The 15,640-nt window shown below is 46.5% G+C and overlaps 1 protein-coding gene across 1 annotated transcript in view; it reads right to left on the bottom strand.

Moving 5' to 3' along the window:
- Window positions 1-15,640, bottom strand: part of Igf1r (insulin like growth factor 1 receptor) — a 54,500-nt gene that overhangs the window by 19,140 nt on the left and 19,720 nt on the right. The window contains exons 10-15 of the mRNA XM_059271597.1: window positions 14,734-14,870; window positions 14,090-14,249; window positions 6,132-6,234; window positions 5,399-5,469; window positions 952-1,181; window positions 582-689 (exon numbers count right to left, since the gene is read on the bottom strand). Of these exons, the coding sequence (XP_059127580.1) occupies window positions 582-689; window positions 952-1,181; window positions 5,399-5,469; window positions 6,132-6,234; window positions 14,090-14,249; window positions 14,734-14,870 (809 nt within the window). The remainder of the gene's footprint in view (window positions 1-581; window positions 690-951; window positions 1,182-5,398; window positions 5,470-6,131; window positions 6,235-14,089; window positions 14,250-14,733; window positions 14,871-15,640) is intronic.

The following is a 15,640-nucleotide window of genomic DNA, read 5'->3' as shown; positions in this document are numbered from 1 at the left end:
GTGTGTGTGTGTGTGTGTGTGTGTGTGTCTGTGTGTGTGTGTGATGGGCTACTGGGCAAACAGCTGTCTTGTGCACTGACTGGGTAGGGCCAAGGTCAAGGCACCTGCCAGTCTAAACACTGAGCTTTACTAAGGACACACAAACATAGCCCCGGGACGAAGAAGGGGCACTCTCTGAGGACCACGGCAAGAGAAAACGCGTGCTGGGCAGAGTCTATTGCCAGGTCAGTAGGGGAGGCCAGCCAGGGCGAGTGGAAAGGCTGTGGGAAGGGTTGCCCTGATATGTCGAGGGCAGGGGGGTGGTTGCTATGAGCTGTAGGCAGGGGTAGAGAGAATGCAGAAACAAGAACACAGAGATGTTGAGGTGGACTGGATGGGATCCGAAGACACACAAGATCCTCTCACAAAGATTCCAGTCCGCCTACAGTTGGACACTTTTTTTAACCGAGGGGACCCACAACGAGGCATGCAGCAAGACACTCAAGGCTGAGAAGTAAAGGGATTTCAAAACATGTTTCCTACAAGAGAGCTCCCGAGGGAAACAGAACAGGTAAGAGAACACAGGGAGAATCAAAACTGACCTCTTCTGGCCTTAGAGACCGGAGATAGCTTTTGAGATCCCCACGTGTCATTAGTTCCATGATGACCAGGGTAGGCTGGCCTTGGGACACCACACCCAGCAACCGGACCTGGAGGAATCAAGAAGAGAAGGACTTCAGAGGGGAAGGGCAGGCCACGTGATGCCTTATGCTTCCTGTGGCCAGGGGCGGAGTTCTGGTGAGAGGGTGAGGCCTCCACCTCCTAGGTCTGTGGGTATCAGGAATGCAACAGGGAAATGATCCATTGGGTAGAAGGCAAGGCGGCCATCCCAGAGTTGTGACGAAGGGCACAGCAGTGGCCCTAGGGATGCTTTCTGTCCGTGTCTGATCCTGGGGTGTCAGATCCTCTTACCACATGGTGACAGTTGAACTCCTTCATCACCGAAGCCTCGTTGAGAAACTCGATTCTTTCACGCATACTTGCAGCCTCATTGACGGTCTTGATGGCTACTCTGGTTTCAGGCTCATCCTTGACCACGCCCTTAGCCACTCCTTCATAGACCATCCCGAAGGACCCTTGTCCAAGCTCCCGGCTCATGGTGATCTTCTCCCGAGCTACCTCCCATTCATCCGGCACGTACACTAGAGAAGAAGAGACAGGGATTGAAAGAGGCACGGAAACGGCCCTTACACAGACTCGAGAACACAAGAGACTGTTCCCCAAAACCCGTGAAGGAAAGGACAGGCACTCAATCTTGGAGGATTCCGTGACACTTTGAGGGTAATACCAGCATCTAAGAACCGGAAGGAAACAAAGAAACCCAGACTGGAAAGAAAGCAGTGGTTCCCCTGTCCTTCCTTGACAACAACAACAAAAAACCAATCAAACAAAATGAAAAAACAAATTAACCCTAAGAGACAGAGAGAGCAGGACTTTTTGCCCATCTTCGTCATGGAATTAAAATGAATGGCAGGAAAGAGAGAGCAGTAGGGGGGAATGGCTGGGAAGGGAAAGGACTAGAGTGTGTATGAGAACAGCTAATCTCCTCCTTCTTGGATGAGCCTGGAGGTGAGAAGTATCCTCTTCATGCTAGCTATCAGAGCACCAAGACCCAGGGTAGGGTTTCTGAGAACTTGAATATGGCTGCTCCAATCGACATGGGCTGTAAGTCAAACATACATCCTATTTCAAAGACTTGAGGGGAAAGAGAAGAGCTCGCACGTGGATGAAGAAAGAAACAGGGTGGGAGGCGATGGGAACTACAGTAAAAATCCAAAATGGTTGAAGGTGTCCTGCAGGCCGTAAAATGCAGTTCAGTCCCAGCACTGCTGTTTTGCTGTTGAAGTGATTTGAGTTACTGGAACACATGTTTTCAAAAAATCAATTTTATGTACGGGTGTTTGGCCCGCAGGTGTGCACGTGCACCGTATGCATACAGTGCCTGCGGGGGTGGGGGGTGGGGTGGGGCAGAAGACTGCACCAGAGCTGTGGAGATACAGATGGTTGTGAGCTGCCATGTAGGTGCTGGGAATCAAATCAGGGTCCTCTGGAAAAGCAGCCGGCGCTTTTAACTTTTGAGCATAATTTTTAAAAATAAAAGTTTTAAAACCTAACCAAAGGAACAAAACCAACTCAGGAGCTGGGGCTGTAGGTCAGTGGTAGAACGCTTGTCCACTGTGGGAGAGGTTCAGGATCTCCACTGTGGGGGATTCTCCAGTGAGACACGGGAGCTCTGGGACTTGGTGGTGACCCCAGGCCTTTGGCCCGGACTCTGTAACCTCAGGGCCCTCCCTGACAGGAACCTGAACAGAATTCCTTCTCCAGCTTCCATGTTTGGTTATGTTTGATCTGGTTGAAGTTTTCGGAAGAAAGGAGACAAAGAGAAGGAAAGAAAAAAGAGGAAAGCTAGTAAGAAAAACCAAACACAAACTCCATTCCACAACTTCAGTGGGTAGAGTAAGAAGCGAAGTAATATTAAAGTAATACATGAGCCCTGTAAGCAGAATATTCATCCCACGAGAACCATCATCCAGCATGGACACAGACATCCCTGTCTAAAGGAGGGTGCTCAGTGGATACTGCCTGGAAGCCAGAAGGAAGTCCTGGCTCAGAGATGGGACAGGGAGGGGATTGCAGCTGTGTTTGCTTTTATGCTTTTAAAAGATAAGCTACAGCTGAAGCCGAGAGGCCACTAGCAGGCCACCCCAGTGACTCTAACGCCCTTGTATCACAGGCACTTATCTTTAAGTGATGCCTTAAGGGAAGAATGTTTATTATAAATCTGGTGTTGGGAACACCACCGATTTATATGCTGAAGAATGTAACATACATATTGTGGTGGTTTGAATAGGAATAGCCCCTACAGGCTCATTATTTGGATACTTGGTCATTAGGAAGTGGCTCTACTTGACAGAGATTGGGAGGTATGGTCTTATTGGAGGAAGGATGTCACTGGAGGTGGGGTTTGGGGTTTCAAATGCTCAAGCCAGGCACAGTGTCTTGTTCTCTGCCTGCTGCCTGCGGACCTTGATGTAGAATTTGTAGCTACTCTCCAGCATCATGTCTGCCTGCACGCCACCACATTTCCCCCCATGACAGTAATGGACTAAACCTCTGAAACTGTAAACCCCAATTAATCGTTTTCCTTGTAAGAGTTTCTGTGTCGTGGTGTCTCTTCACAGCAGCAGAACATTGACTAAAACATCTACTTATCTATTTAGTCATTTATTCCTATGAACCACAAAGTAGTTCAGGCTCAACTCGAACTTGCTATGTAATCCAGGCTGGCCTTGAATTTACAATTTTGCTGCCTCCATCTCCCCAGCTCTTGGGTTACAGGTATATGTCATTACACCTGGCTCCTACACACATTTTCTTATTTCATGGCCCATATGTGTCTGGTAATTTCTCAACTAGGATCCTGTCCGCCACAGGACTCCGACAGTTTGTGACTCTGCAGAGGCTGATCTTGCTTAGGAGAGCAGAGGAAATAAGGTCTTTATACACTATCTCTCAGTAAGGATGGGGGTCACTGTCTCCATTTATTATCTCCAAGGATCCAGGCTAGCTTTTAACGGGAATTAACTATGTGGCTTGCCAGAGAACATGGAGTTAAAGCCAATCACGTCCATTCTTTGGGAGGTCCCTGAAGTTAATGCCTTCAAACCTCCTTCTAAATTCAATCCAGCAGCTGACTTTAGCCTGCGTACCTCAGCGTCACCAGCCAGAGTGGTTCATAAGTGCGTACAATGTTATCAGTGCTTTCCTGTAGGGGATTCTCAGTGCGCTCTTGACAACAGTGACATGCAGATTAGCTTCGGGAGAAAGAAGTCTTTAAACACCTTCTAGCTGCAATGTCACTCTGTAGTTCTTTGAGGAAAATCGCTTGGGCAGGGCTTGTCAAAAGGCCAAATAAATCAAGTTCAGGTGAGGTGACAGGGTTCTCACCTGTTGGCCTGGGTGGCGACAAGTCTGTTCTTGCTTTGTTTTGAAGGAAGGAAAGACTATTTCTCCAGCTCCACCCCCCTTTTCTCTTTTACAAAAGCAGTCATTGGCTTGGACACCAAGGCAGCATGGTGCTAGCTACTTAGGAGACTTGAGATGGGTGTGAGCGTCACTGGAGCCCAGGAGCTTGAGGCTAGCCTGTATAACACAGTAAAGGGTCTCGAACTTGAGACAAATGTCCTAGCACTAAGTTACATAGCCAAACCTGCTCTGTTTATTTTTAAAGGAGAAAGATCTTTTCCACAAGTAACTATGCTCTTAAGTGTGGTGCAGGCCCTCCTAGGGTATTTTCTATGCTTTATAGACACAAACATATGCAAGGAAAACCATACATATTTACACAATGCTTTTAAATTACCCAAGTACTTCTCTTTTTTATATTTGAACAGGAGAACCAATCAGAACAATCCTATTTCTTTTCTCCTGCACATCTACTTACACTTCGGCAGCAAGAAAGGAGCAAAGAAATATTTCTCCTGAAGGTACTCCACCAAGCTCACGCCCCGTGTATTCACTGCGGACCTGGTCTAGCCCCTCCTGTGGCCAGCTTCCCTCCGTGCCCCAGCAACCTCATAGTCACATCACACCATCAGGATTCAGGGAAGGGCTGGGGATGCCCCCTCGTCCTGACTTCCCACTGTTCAGCTGTGTGAGCCTGACCAAGTCCTTCTAAGACACTCTTTCCTGGCCTGCATCTAGACAGCCATGAGAAACACTACAGCAGCTTAGCGAGGAAATGGGATGGTTTCCGGAAAGGTCCCAACTTAAGGACTGCATTACAGGAGTCCTTCCCAACTTACCTAAAATGTCTGAAGTTAAGCACTAGGTAAAAAAGAGACAGTTAAAAAGACAAAAGAAAAAATAACCACTCGGCACAACCAGGTTCCAAGTCAGTAATTTAAGTGACTTTCATTAGTTATTGCCAAGGGGAATATAAATGGGGAGTAGCTGTATGACCCCAAGGAGGACAGAAGAACAGAGGGATTCCGAGATTATACATAGCTACACAGCGCTAACTGGCCGAGGAACAACCACTCAGAACTGCCTGGTCAGTGGCAGAACGTCCTTCCCTAGACAACAGTAATTAAGAGTGTTTCTTTCACTCTGCTGTAGGATTTCAAGCAACCGAGTGAACCGATTACTAGTCCGTTCAATGCATCTCTACAGCCTGGTTTTCACTGGGACATCTCAGAGTCCCAGAATTTTTGACAAAGTCACTGAGTGCTAAAAATGTTATTAAAAGACAAAACGGAAATGCTATCAAAGGCAGATCACTTCAAAATTATGCAAAGCTTTTATCCAATTAATGACACCAACAGCTCCCATATTCCCCCACCCTGGTCAGGATCCTTACCATCAGCGGCGCTGAAATACTCAGGGTTCACAGAGGCATACAGCACTCCATTGCCCAACCTGCTGTTGTTTCTGTCAAAAAAGAAGAAATTCAGGTCAACAACCCCATCTCTATACATGGCTTTCATCTTTTTTTCCCTTCCTGATTCATGACTTATCTTGAGAGAGAGACGGAGAGCATGCTCACAGCTAACGGACCCTTATCTACACTCCTGATTCAGACCCTTCAGCTGCTTTGGTGGCCTCAGGTTAGAGCTTTTAAAGAAACATTTGTTTCTTTACTCTACTGGAAATAACAAGGCTCACTCGATGGGAGGGCTGTACTGGCATGCTTGGAGCAGCTCTTCACAAGCCGGCAATCTGTGTGCCAGAACAGCCGAAACATCGGTGGTGGCACACATGTTTAATCCCAGCACCCGGGAGGCAGAGGCAGTTCGAGGCCAGCCTGGTCTACAAAGCGAGTTTCAGGACAGCCAGTACTACACAAAGAAACCTTGTCTCGGAAAAACCAAACAAGGGGAAGATGGGTCCCGAGAAAGAAACAACCCCCCTTTCCTGCCATTAATCATTAGGAAATGTTCTTTTTGCCTCTGGAGAATGTCTGTCTAGGAATTCATGTTGTCCAGTCTACATAGCATCTCCCCCCCCCCCCCCCCATAGATGATCTATGTTCAAGTTCAAATCATCAAACCAGCTGGCTACAACTACCACCTTCTGCTGGCCCAGACACTCACCTCTTTCTATGGAAGACATACAGCATGATTACCAGGCCCCCCACAATGAGCAGGATGGCGACCGGCAGAGCAATGATCAGATGCATGAAATTCTCATATGTCGCTGCAGAAACAAGAAGAAACAGGAAGATGTCAGCTGGTGAATAACTGGCTTGGCTTGTTGTTTTTAATCTATGGTTGGAAGTTTGATAAAACCATTTCTGAAAAAGCCTTTACTCCCCCCAACACATACTAGGAATCTTCAAGGTAGTGTCAGGACTAGCCCAGCAAACAAACTGAACTGTTCGGAGAAACAGGTAAATAAATAAAGACTGAAGTATATACTTCTTTTAAGTACTCTATATTCTGAAATAATAGCTCACAAATGATGGCCTGAAGGCCAGTGATTTTTGTAGGTAGTTTCGTCAAAGTGCATACATTTGCTGGAGTAAAATGAACAGACTCTTACACATGGACTAACTGCTCATGTTACGCTGATCTCTAAGGAAGTCCCCTGGACAGCTTGCTCACTCCTTTCCCCTACACTGAGATGACACTTCTTGCCGATGTTACTCTGAATTTCCTACAAAATATGTGAAACAAATTCAAGTCTGAGACGATAAGAGCTGACCACAGAACCTGCTACCAGTACCTGTGTGGCAGACGATGGGCACCGGGGGGCTGAGGTCTCTACCCCTGAACTTCCACCAGATGCAAGAACTCAGTATGCAGATAGGTGGAGAAATGTGAATGTACCCTGGGCAGGAACGCATGAGAAATAGAGCACACGGGGAAGACAAGGGATGCCCCTTCAGGAAAAGTCCTTTAGCCAGAGTCTTGCGGGAGAAAGGTATGCTTTCCCTCAGGTAAACAGCCTCTCATACAGAGGGATGGCTTACAGATGGCACCGGATGGAAGGCAGTTGAGGAAGGGGTTTGGTTCAAGGTCAGTGGTTTCCATTCCATTTTGCAGATTAAAAGGAGTGAGCGACCCAGCAATAAAGCTATGAACGTTCCACAAAAATGACCAGGGCATCAAGATATCCCCGAGTGTCCAACAGTGGCACTTACATCTTGGGGTAACCAACAGCTGTGTAACTGGACTTAGGGTCTACTCAACGGGAGGAAATTCTTGCCTGATACTCTAAACCCAGCTACTATCTGTGACTGATGAGGTCATGAACCTTGGAGAAGAACCTACTACTCCTTCCCTAAACCAGGATACTTTCTAACCGCATTCTAAATACTTATACCCACAGGGAAGTGCAGCTCGCAGTCCTCATCAAAGAAGCTTCTTTTTTTTTTTTTTTTTTTTGCCTCAGATGGAGAGCATTAGAGAAAACTACACCTGTTCAAAACGCAGAACAACGGACTGTGGGGTACCCATTTCCAAGTGAGACACCTACATCACAACCCCTCTAATGAAGGCTCATGGGACACTCCAGCAAAGTGGGTGGTAAGAGTCTGAGAGACAGAGCACCAGGGTGTCTGCGGAGATGGTACCTTTTCTAGACAGGAGAGTGGCATACATGAAATCTCAATGACACAGTTACCTAAACAAGACCTGCACAGTGACACCACCAGCTGCCATGCTTACTAGGCTGGGGGAAATCTCCTAAGACCCCACCTTCTAGATGAAAAGCTACACACAGGCAATGCTGGGAGAAAGAGAATCGGTTTTTCCAGGCAACAGGCTCCCTGATAGGTTATCCAATACCAAGTGGTCAGCCCTAAGCACACATACATACAAATTAACATTAAATGAGCTTGGCAAACTGTATATCCATCCATCCATCCATCCATCCATCCATCCATCCATCCATCCATATGTGTGTGTGCGTGTGTGTGTGTGTGTGTGTGTGCGCGTGCGCGCGCATTCTCGCGTGCTATGTAATAATAATAAAGTGGTCACGTGTTTGAGAGGGAGGGGGACATGGGAGGAGTTGGGGGAGAGGAATGGGTGGGGATGATCTAAATACAGTACTCAAGTAAGAAATTCTCAAAAACTGAAACTAAAACATTAAAAATTAAAAAAAAAAAACATACTACAAAGCATTCAGTGAACTCCTTCAAGGCCAGAAGTAAGCTGATCAGATTCATGTATTGGGGAGATGGGTGTGTGTGAGGACAGACTGGGGGACTCTGTGCACTCCCAGGTTTAGGAGGAGTTAGGGGAATATGCCATTCTCCCTGGGTATGTTGTGGATGGCTTAACTCAGAGCCAGGAAGAAATCCTCTTCTATAAGGAAGACCAGAGAGTTGACCTAACTTTCCCCGGGGCTGCATTGGCCAACGGCAAGTCAAGTTCTCAAGTGAGAGCCTGGCCCTCCTGTAGTCATAATAGCCCCAACACAAGAACAAGGAGGTTCGAGCTCATGGTGGTAAGCACAGCAACAGAGAGGCCGGATTCCAGATGTATATCAGAAAGAATCCGCAAGCCCTCAGTTACAGTGGAAAAACAAACAGAATTAGTGGCTGGAGAGAAGATGAGTTCTTATCTGACCGACCAATGGAACACTGATAAGGAATAGAAAGGGTATTTCGATGGCAGCATTCTGGAAATCAGGTTTGTTTATAAGAAGCCTGTAGTAACTACTAGACACCCAAGCAGATGTGTCTACACTAAAGCTGATGGGATGGCTTTGTGGGTAAAAGCACTTGCTGGGTCACTCTGAAAACCTGAGTTCAATCCCCAGAACCCACTGAAAGGCAAAAGAGAACCAACTCCTCAAAGCTGTCTTCTGACTTCTCCATGTGTACCATGGCATAAAAGCCCACAAGCGCACATCGCACACACAATAACAGTAAATAAAAAAAATAGAAATGTCTGCTTGGAAAGGAGCTGGGAACTCACTGGAGACATCTTCATGGACCATAAGTCACTCACCAAAGGTTAGTACATTTCTGAAATCTATTTACTCTTGAACTATTACAAAAGCTGAATTCATTTTTCAAATTAAATTTGTTTTTTAATCCAGTATCTTTCAAAATGAACGAGGTTCAGCACCTTCCAATTGCTGCAAGTATTCAAAGGTGTCCCTGCGAGATGAGGAGCTCACAGCTTTTCCTTTCCCCTAGACAGTTCTTGGTTTTGTACTACTGACACCACTGGTCAGGCTGCGCTGTGTTCTTTCTGAGCTTCCCATCTCAACAGGGACACAGAGAAACTGGAACGCATCCAGAAGAACAAAACTGCTAGATAATTGTCTATGCAACCGGTCCTGAAGAAAAGGCTGGAAGACCTGAGAATACTTAATCCGGAGGGGAGAACGCTGAGGAGGAATTTAATAGAATTCAAGCACACAGAGTTCCTTAAAAACAGCAGGTGGTGCAGAGTTTTCAGTGCACTCCTCCTCTGAGGATTAAACACAGGGAAAGCACACTAAACCACAGCAGCAGAGTCTTGCTGGAACCCAGGAAAACTTCCCAGGAGCAAAGAAAAGTAGCAAGCAGCTTCAATTCCTTGTCAGGTCTGCCAGCTTCCATGGAGAAAGCCCATCAGAGGGCTTCAGAGATTCCCCAGTGGTGTCCCGGTCTTGATGTTACCAACACCGGCAAAGGCTACAAGCATGCTCGCTTTCTCCTAAGGAAAGCCAGGCTCACTCAGCTCCAGAAGCCAACATTGCTACTTCGGAGAGCACTACCAAACAGACCTTGGCTGTGTACCCTGGGATAAGCAGCAGGGTGGGGAAGGGTTGGGGGGACTATGACCAAGCTGGGGCAGACTTGCAGAAACAGCAGGGCTCCAGTGTTGGGGCGGCAGCACAGTGTACTGTGGTAAGAGGGCAAATGTCCCCCAAAGGCTTAGATGTTTAGGGCTTGCTCGCCAGCCTGTGGCACTACTGGGAGGTAGTGGCAACCTTAGGCGGTGGGTCTTAGGGGGAGGAAGTTAGGTCTTTTGAAGGTAGGTGTCCTCTGAGAACTGTGAAACCTGGTCCCTTTCTCACTTTTGGAGGTAAACCGCTTTGCCTCATCATGGACTTCTTGCTTGTGATGTTTTGTCTCAGCACAGACCAAAAGCAACAGAGCCAACTGACTAAGGACTACAACCTCTGGAACCGTGAGCCCAAACAGATCTCTTCCTCTGATTATCTCAGTGTTTTGTCACAATGGAGAGCTACTGCATCATCACAATGGAGAGCTACTGCATCATCACAATGGAGAGCTACTGCAACATCACAATGGAGAGCTACTGCAACATCACAATGGAGAGCTACTGCAACATCACAATGGAGAGAGAGCTACTGCAACATCACAATAGAGAGAGAGAGCTACTGCAACATCACAATGAGAGAGCTACTGCAACATCACAATGGAGAGCTACTGCAACATCACAATGAGAGAGCTACTGCAACATCACAATAGAGAGAGAGAGCTACTGCAACATCACAATAGAGAGAGAGCTACTGCAACATCACAAGAGAGAGAGAGAGCTACTGCAACATCACAATAGAGAGAGAGAGAGAGCTACTGCAACATCACAATAGAGAGAGAACTACTGCAACATCACAATAGAGAGAGAGAACTACTGCAACATCACAATAGAGAGAGAGCTACTGCAACATCACAATGGAGAGAGAGCTACTGCAACATCACAATAGAGAGAGAGAGCTACTGCAACATCACAAGAGAGAGAGAGAACTACTGCAACATCACAATAGAGAGAGAGAGAGCTACTGCAACATCACAATAGAGAGAGAGCTACTGCAACATCACAATAGAGAGAGAACTACTGCAACATCACAATAGAGAGAGAGAGAGCTACTGCAACATCACAATAGAGAGAGAACTACTGCAACATCACAACAGAGAGAGAGCTACTGCAACATCACAATAGAGAGAGAGAGAGCTACTGCAACATCACAATAGAGAGAGAACTACTGCAACATCACAATAGAGAGAGCTACTGCAACATCACAATAGAGAGAGCGAGCTACTGCAACATCACAATAGAGAGAGAGAGAGCTACTGCAACATCACAATAGAGAGAGAGCTACTGCAACATCACAATAGAGAGAGCTACTGCAACATCACAATAGAGAGAGAGAGAGCTACTGCAACATCACAATAGAGAGCTACTGCAACATCACAATAGAGAGAGAGCTACTGCAACATCACAATAGAGAGAGAGAGCTACTGCAACATCACAATAGAGAGTTACTGCAACATCACAATAGAGAGAGAGAGCTACTGCAACATCACAATAGAGAGAGAGAGCTACTGCAACATCACAATGGAGAGAGAGCTACTGCAACATCACAATAGAGAGAGAGAGTTACTGCAACATCACAATAGAGAGAGAGAGAGCTACTGCAACATCACAATAGAGAGAGAGCTACTGCAACATCACAATAGAGAGAGAGAGAACTACTGCAACATCACAATAGAGAGAGAGAGAGAGAGAGAGAGCTACTGCAACATCACAACAAGAGTTAGCACATAAGCTAACTGGTGAAGACTAGGCTACCTGGAATAAATGAGAAAATTCAGGTCATAACTGACAGAATTCTCTATCTCACTACTTTTAATACCTAACTCTAGGCCCAGCAGCAGCAGACACACAGAACCTTAGCTTACTGTTTATAATTTTATTCACCTCTGTCCTTTTGTTACTTGTCACTAGGAGGATTTTCAAGTGTATCTTTCAACACCTGGAACTGACTAGGTGGACCATCAGAGTTTTAACTCACACAAAATTATATATACTATACATACATACTTACCATGCACAACATTATTTTTGAAGCATGTGTACATTAGTTAACATAAGCATCAACTCACATGGTTACCATTTTTACGGGGAATTAACACTTACTTAGCAGTATTCAAGACTGCTTTATAAACTATAGCATGTTACAATTCATCCCTTGAACTTATTCCTTCTATCTACCTGAATTGTGTATCCTTTGATCAACACCCCCTAAGTTAAGTCCCCCAGGTAACCTGCGGGACTCTCCACAAGTCCCCCCTTTTAGATTTACTTTACATGTAAGTGAGGTCATGTGGTATCTACCTTTCTGCATCTGGCTTACTTCATCTACTGTAAGGCCCTTCATGTTCCTGTGTTGTTGCAAACATCAAGATTTCCTTCTGTTAATGGATGTGTACTCTGCTATGAACATGTACCGCATTTTTCACCCACACACCTGCTGGTGGACACTTAGGTTATTTCCATTGTTTTGTTATTGCAAGAGTACAGACTCTTTGACAGAACTGACTATTTCTTTCAGATGGGAATCGCTGGATCTGTTGAGACCTTGTTTGAATCAAGAATCCAGATAGGGACACAGACACGAGGAAACAACAGTCCCCGACCCAAGATTCTAGCCACCAACCAAAGCTGAGCTGAGATTTTGGTGGGGTGCAAAAGGAATTCACATTTGATCCTACTGGATTATTTGTTCATATATTACTCAAACGTGAAATAATCCAAAAATTTTGGTTTCCAGGAAGACATGTGAAAATGGACTATGTACAAAATTTCACCAAACAAAAGTCTAAATTTTCACAGTTAAAACAAGTATGCAGCTCTTGTATTTAAACACTTCACAACACGTAGTTTTGCAGCTAAAATCATCACGTAGAATAGCCTTCTAAGGACCCTGCCTTCTCAGGGGTTTGAATGAAACTTGTAACACTATCCACCAGTCTCTGTGCAAAATAATGAATGTATTATCTTTCCACGTATATCGGTGGATGAAGAGTACATCTGCTTTTTAACCATTGTACAGACGCGGGGAGGAGAATGCCTCTGCCTGGGATGCCGTCCTGCAGATGTCTGCTCTAGAGCAGACAGACCAGATGATCCCCAGGTTTCTTTTGCCTTGTGATTCTGAGCATTGGCTCTGAGCCCTAGCCAGCTTCACTGACTAGGCAGGAGACGGAATGTTCCACTCAACGCTTTGCAAAATGCCTCTACACATGAGTCAGGGTGAAAGCAAAGTTATCTTCCAGCTCCCCAGAGGTTGCTCTACCCTCTTCTAGCTGGTCACGTGAGATAAGGACCCAAGGCATAGCATCTTCCCAGGCTGAGATTCCAGATAACACACTGGTTCCTTAGTGTGACTCTGTCTGAAACCTGCCCAGCTCTCTCTGTGTGTGTGTGTGTGTGTGTGTGTGTGTGTGTGTGTGTGTGTTTGTGTACACCAGGAGTAAGTAAATGTGAAATGTGTTCCTTTCTGGCTTGCCACCTCGTTTTTCAAGACAAGATCTCTCACTGAACCCAGAGCTCACCAATGGGCTGGACTGACTGCTAACAAGCTGCACGAGCTTTACCGTCAATCCACTGAACAGTGAGGTTCCAGAGCACACTACCACTCCTGGCTTTGATGTGAAGGATCTGCACTTAGTTCCTCAAGCAGGTACTTTCCCCTGATAAGCCACCTCCTCAACCTGGCCAGCTCTGTTCTAACAGAAAAGCAGACAACTTCAGAAGCCCAGCTCTGGCCCAGCCAGGTATGGTGATGTTTTATTTGTGCGGAAATGTGATTTTATTTGTATGTTAATAAATAAATAAAGTTACCTGGGGTTCAGAGCTAATAGCAAGCCATAGCAGAAGTCTGGCAGTGGTAGCACACGCCCTTAATCCCGGTCACATGACAGGCAGATCTCTGTGTGTTCAAGGACACAGCTAGCATGGAGACATACTCCTTTAATCTCAATACCAACTATAGAGACGTGGAGGTCTGTATAGACAGGCAGTGATGAGGTGGTCATGTGGTTGGGTTTACAACCAATGAGAAGGCAGAACAGAAAGTCAATAAAAGGACAGATACACAGGAAGTAAGCCTCTTTCTCAGGGGAAGGACGGCGGCAGCAGCAGCGAATAAGAAGGCGGATGGTTTTAGACTCAGCTCTTAGCTACTGCTCTGACCTCTTGGGCTTTTAACTCTGCGTTTGGCTCTGTGATTCTTATTTAATAAGACTGTTCATCTACAGCCAGGTTTGAGTTTTACCATGCATCTCCCTTCTAAGACTTACTCTTGGCTGGTACATAGAAGAACACAGGATCCGTCCACGACCCATTGCCGGAGAGAGAGGTGGCTTGAATCCGGGCTGTGTAGTTCCCTGGGTTTAGCCGGTTAAGCTTGGCCCCTCCATACTTCCTGTAGTCCTGTCTGGACACACATTCCCGCTGATCCTACGGAAATGAAACGTAAGTGTTAATTTCCTACCAGCGTGAGTGAAGTCTGACACCTGCTAGCTCAATTCACCATGCTGGCAACTCCAGCTGCCCAACATCTGCCTAGCCATCGTCCAGGTCATCAATATAGAGGAAGAAATTACATCTGTAAAGGTAGTCCTCAGGTGGCACATGGAAAACTCTAATCAGTCATGTTTGTATTTGAACAGACCTCCAGAGGAGTGAAAAGTTATCAAGATGTGTCTAGTCTGTGGCACAAGGCCCATCTACAAAGAAATTGTTTATAGGCGAAGTACAGCCAGCTCCTTGCACTGTGGTTGCTACTCCACAGATCCTGGGTTTCTGGAAGACTCTGATCCTCACTGACTGACCACCTTTGTGCTGTCTATTCAGAGAACCAGCAGAGCAGTGACATGGGATAACCTGTGTTCTCGGTGCCGACAGAAACACACGCAGGTGCAGGCCACAGTCCCAGCCTTACCTCCACTTGCGATCCGTACTTTATTTCATACATCAGAATCAATCCATTGGGGTTCTCAGGTTCGGGCCACTTTAAAAAGATGGAGTTCTCAGGTCTTGGCTCCCAGGTCACTGGTCCAGGAATGTCATCTGCTCCTTCTGCATAAGGATATAAACAAGCAGCCAAATAAGGTTTAGGTCTCCAGAAAGGATGACAAATGGTGGACTAACGTGAGAAAGACTTTTCCCCTAACTCTTGTACATGCAGGACTCTGCTGCACAGGGACATTGTGGGGGTCCTCCTAAGATGGCTGCTAGCACAAGGTGGAGGATTAGGGAATGGACATGTTCGGAGCCTGTCATCTCAAGATGCCACAGCACCTCCCTTTTGACCTACTGCCACCAGAAAAACACCTGTGACTGAGTACAAGAAAACACTCCTGACAACCTAAGTCACCTTCTCCAGGTCCATTTTTCCCATCTAAAGAAAAAAAAAAAATCAACCCTTCAAACACAGCAGCCCTGAAGGAGAGCGGTGAGCTTCAGTGTGCTGAGCCTCCAGCTCTGGCACGGACTCTCTGCAGCCCGCATCCTCACGGCCACTGCAGCTCCCGTACGGGAGGAAGGGCCACTCACAAGGCTGGCCTTGGAGGCAGCTGCCAGGAAACCTGAGCCAAGAGCAAGGAGGCCATTCCTGCCATCATCTCTTCCAGCTACTGCCAGCCTCGCTTCGGAAACCGAGGCAGTGAACCAAAGCTGTTAACCGTAACAGCTGAGAAAGGCCATGGGAGATAAGCTGCTATCTGTCTCTTCTAGGAGGACCGGGAAACGGGGGCACAGTAGAGGCTGAGGGTCGCATGTGAGAGCCAGAGCCAGTTTCAGAAGCTCCTCCTTCCCCAGCTCCCATCATCCTTTGCCCTTCCACTGCT

Source organism: Peromyscus eremicus, chromosome 1, assembly GCF_949786415.1.
Source record: "Peromyscus eremicus chromosome 1, PerEre_H2_v1, whole genome shotgun sequence".
NCBI lineage: Eukaryota > Metazoa > Chordata > Mammalia > Rodentia > Cricetidae > Peromyscus > Peromyscus eremicus.
This window is presented reverse-complemented; position numbering and strand designations above follow the sequence as displayed.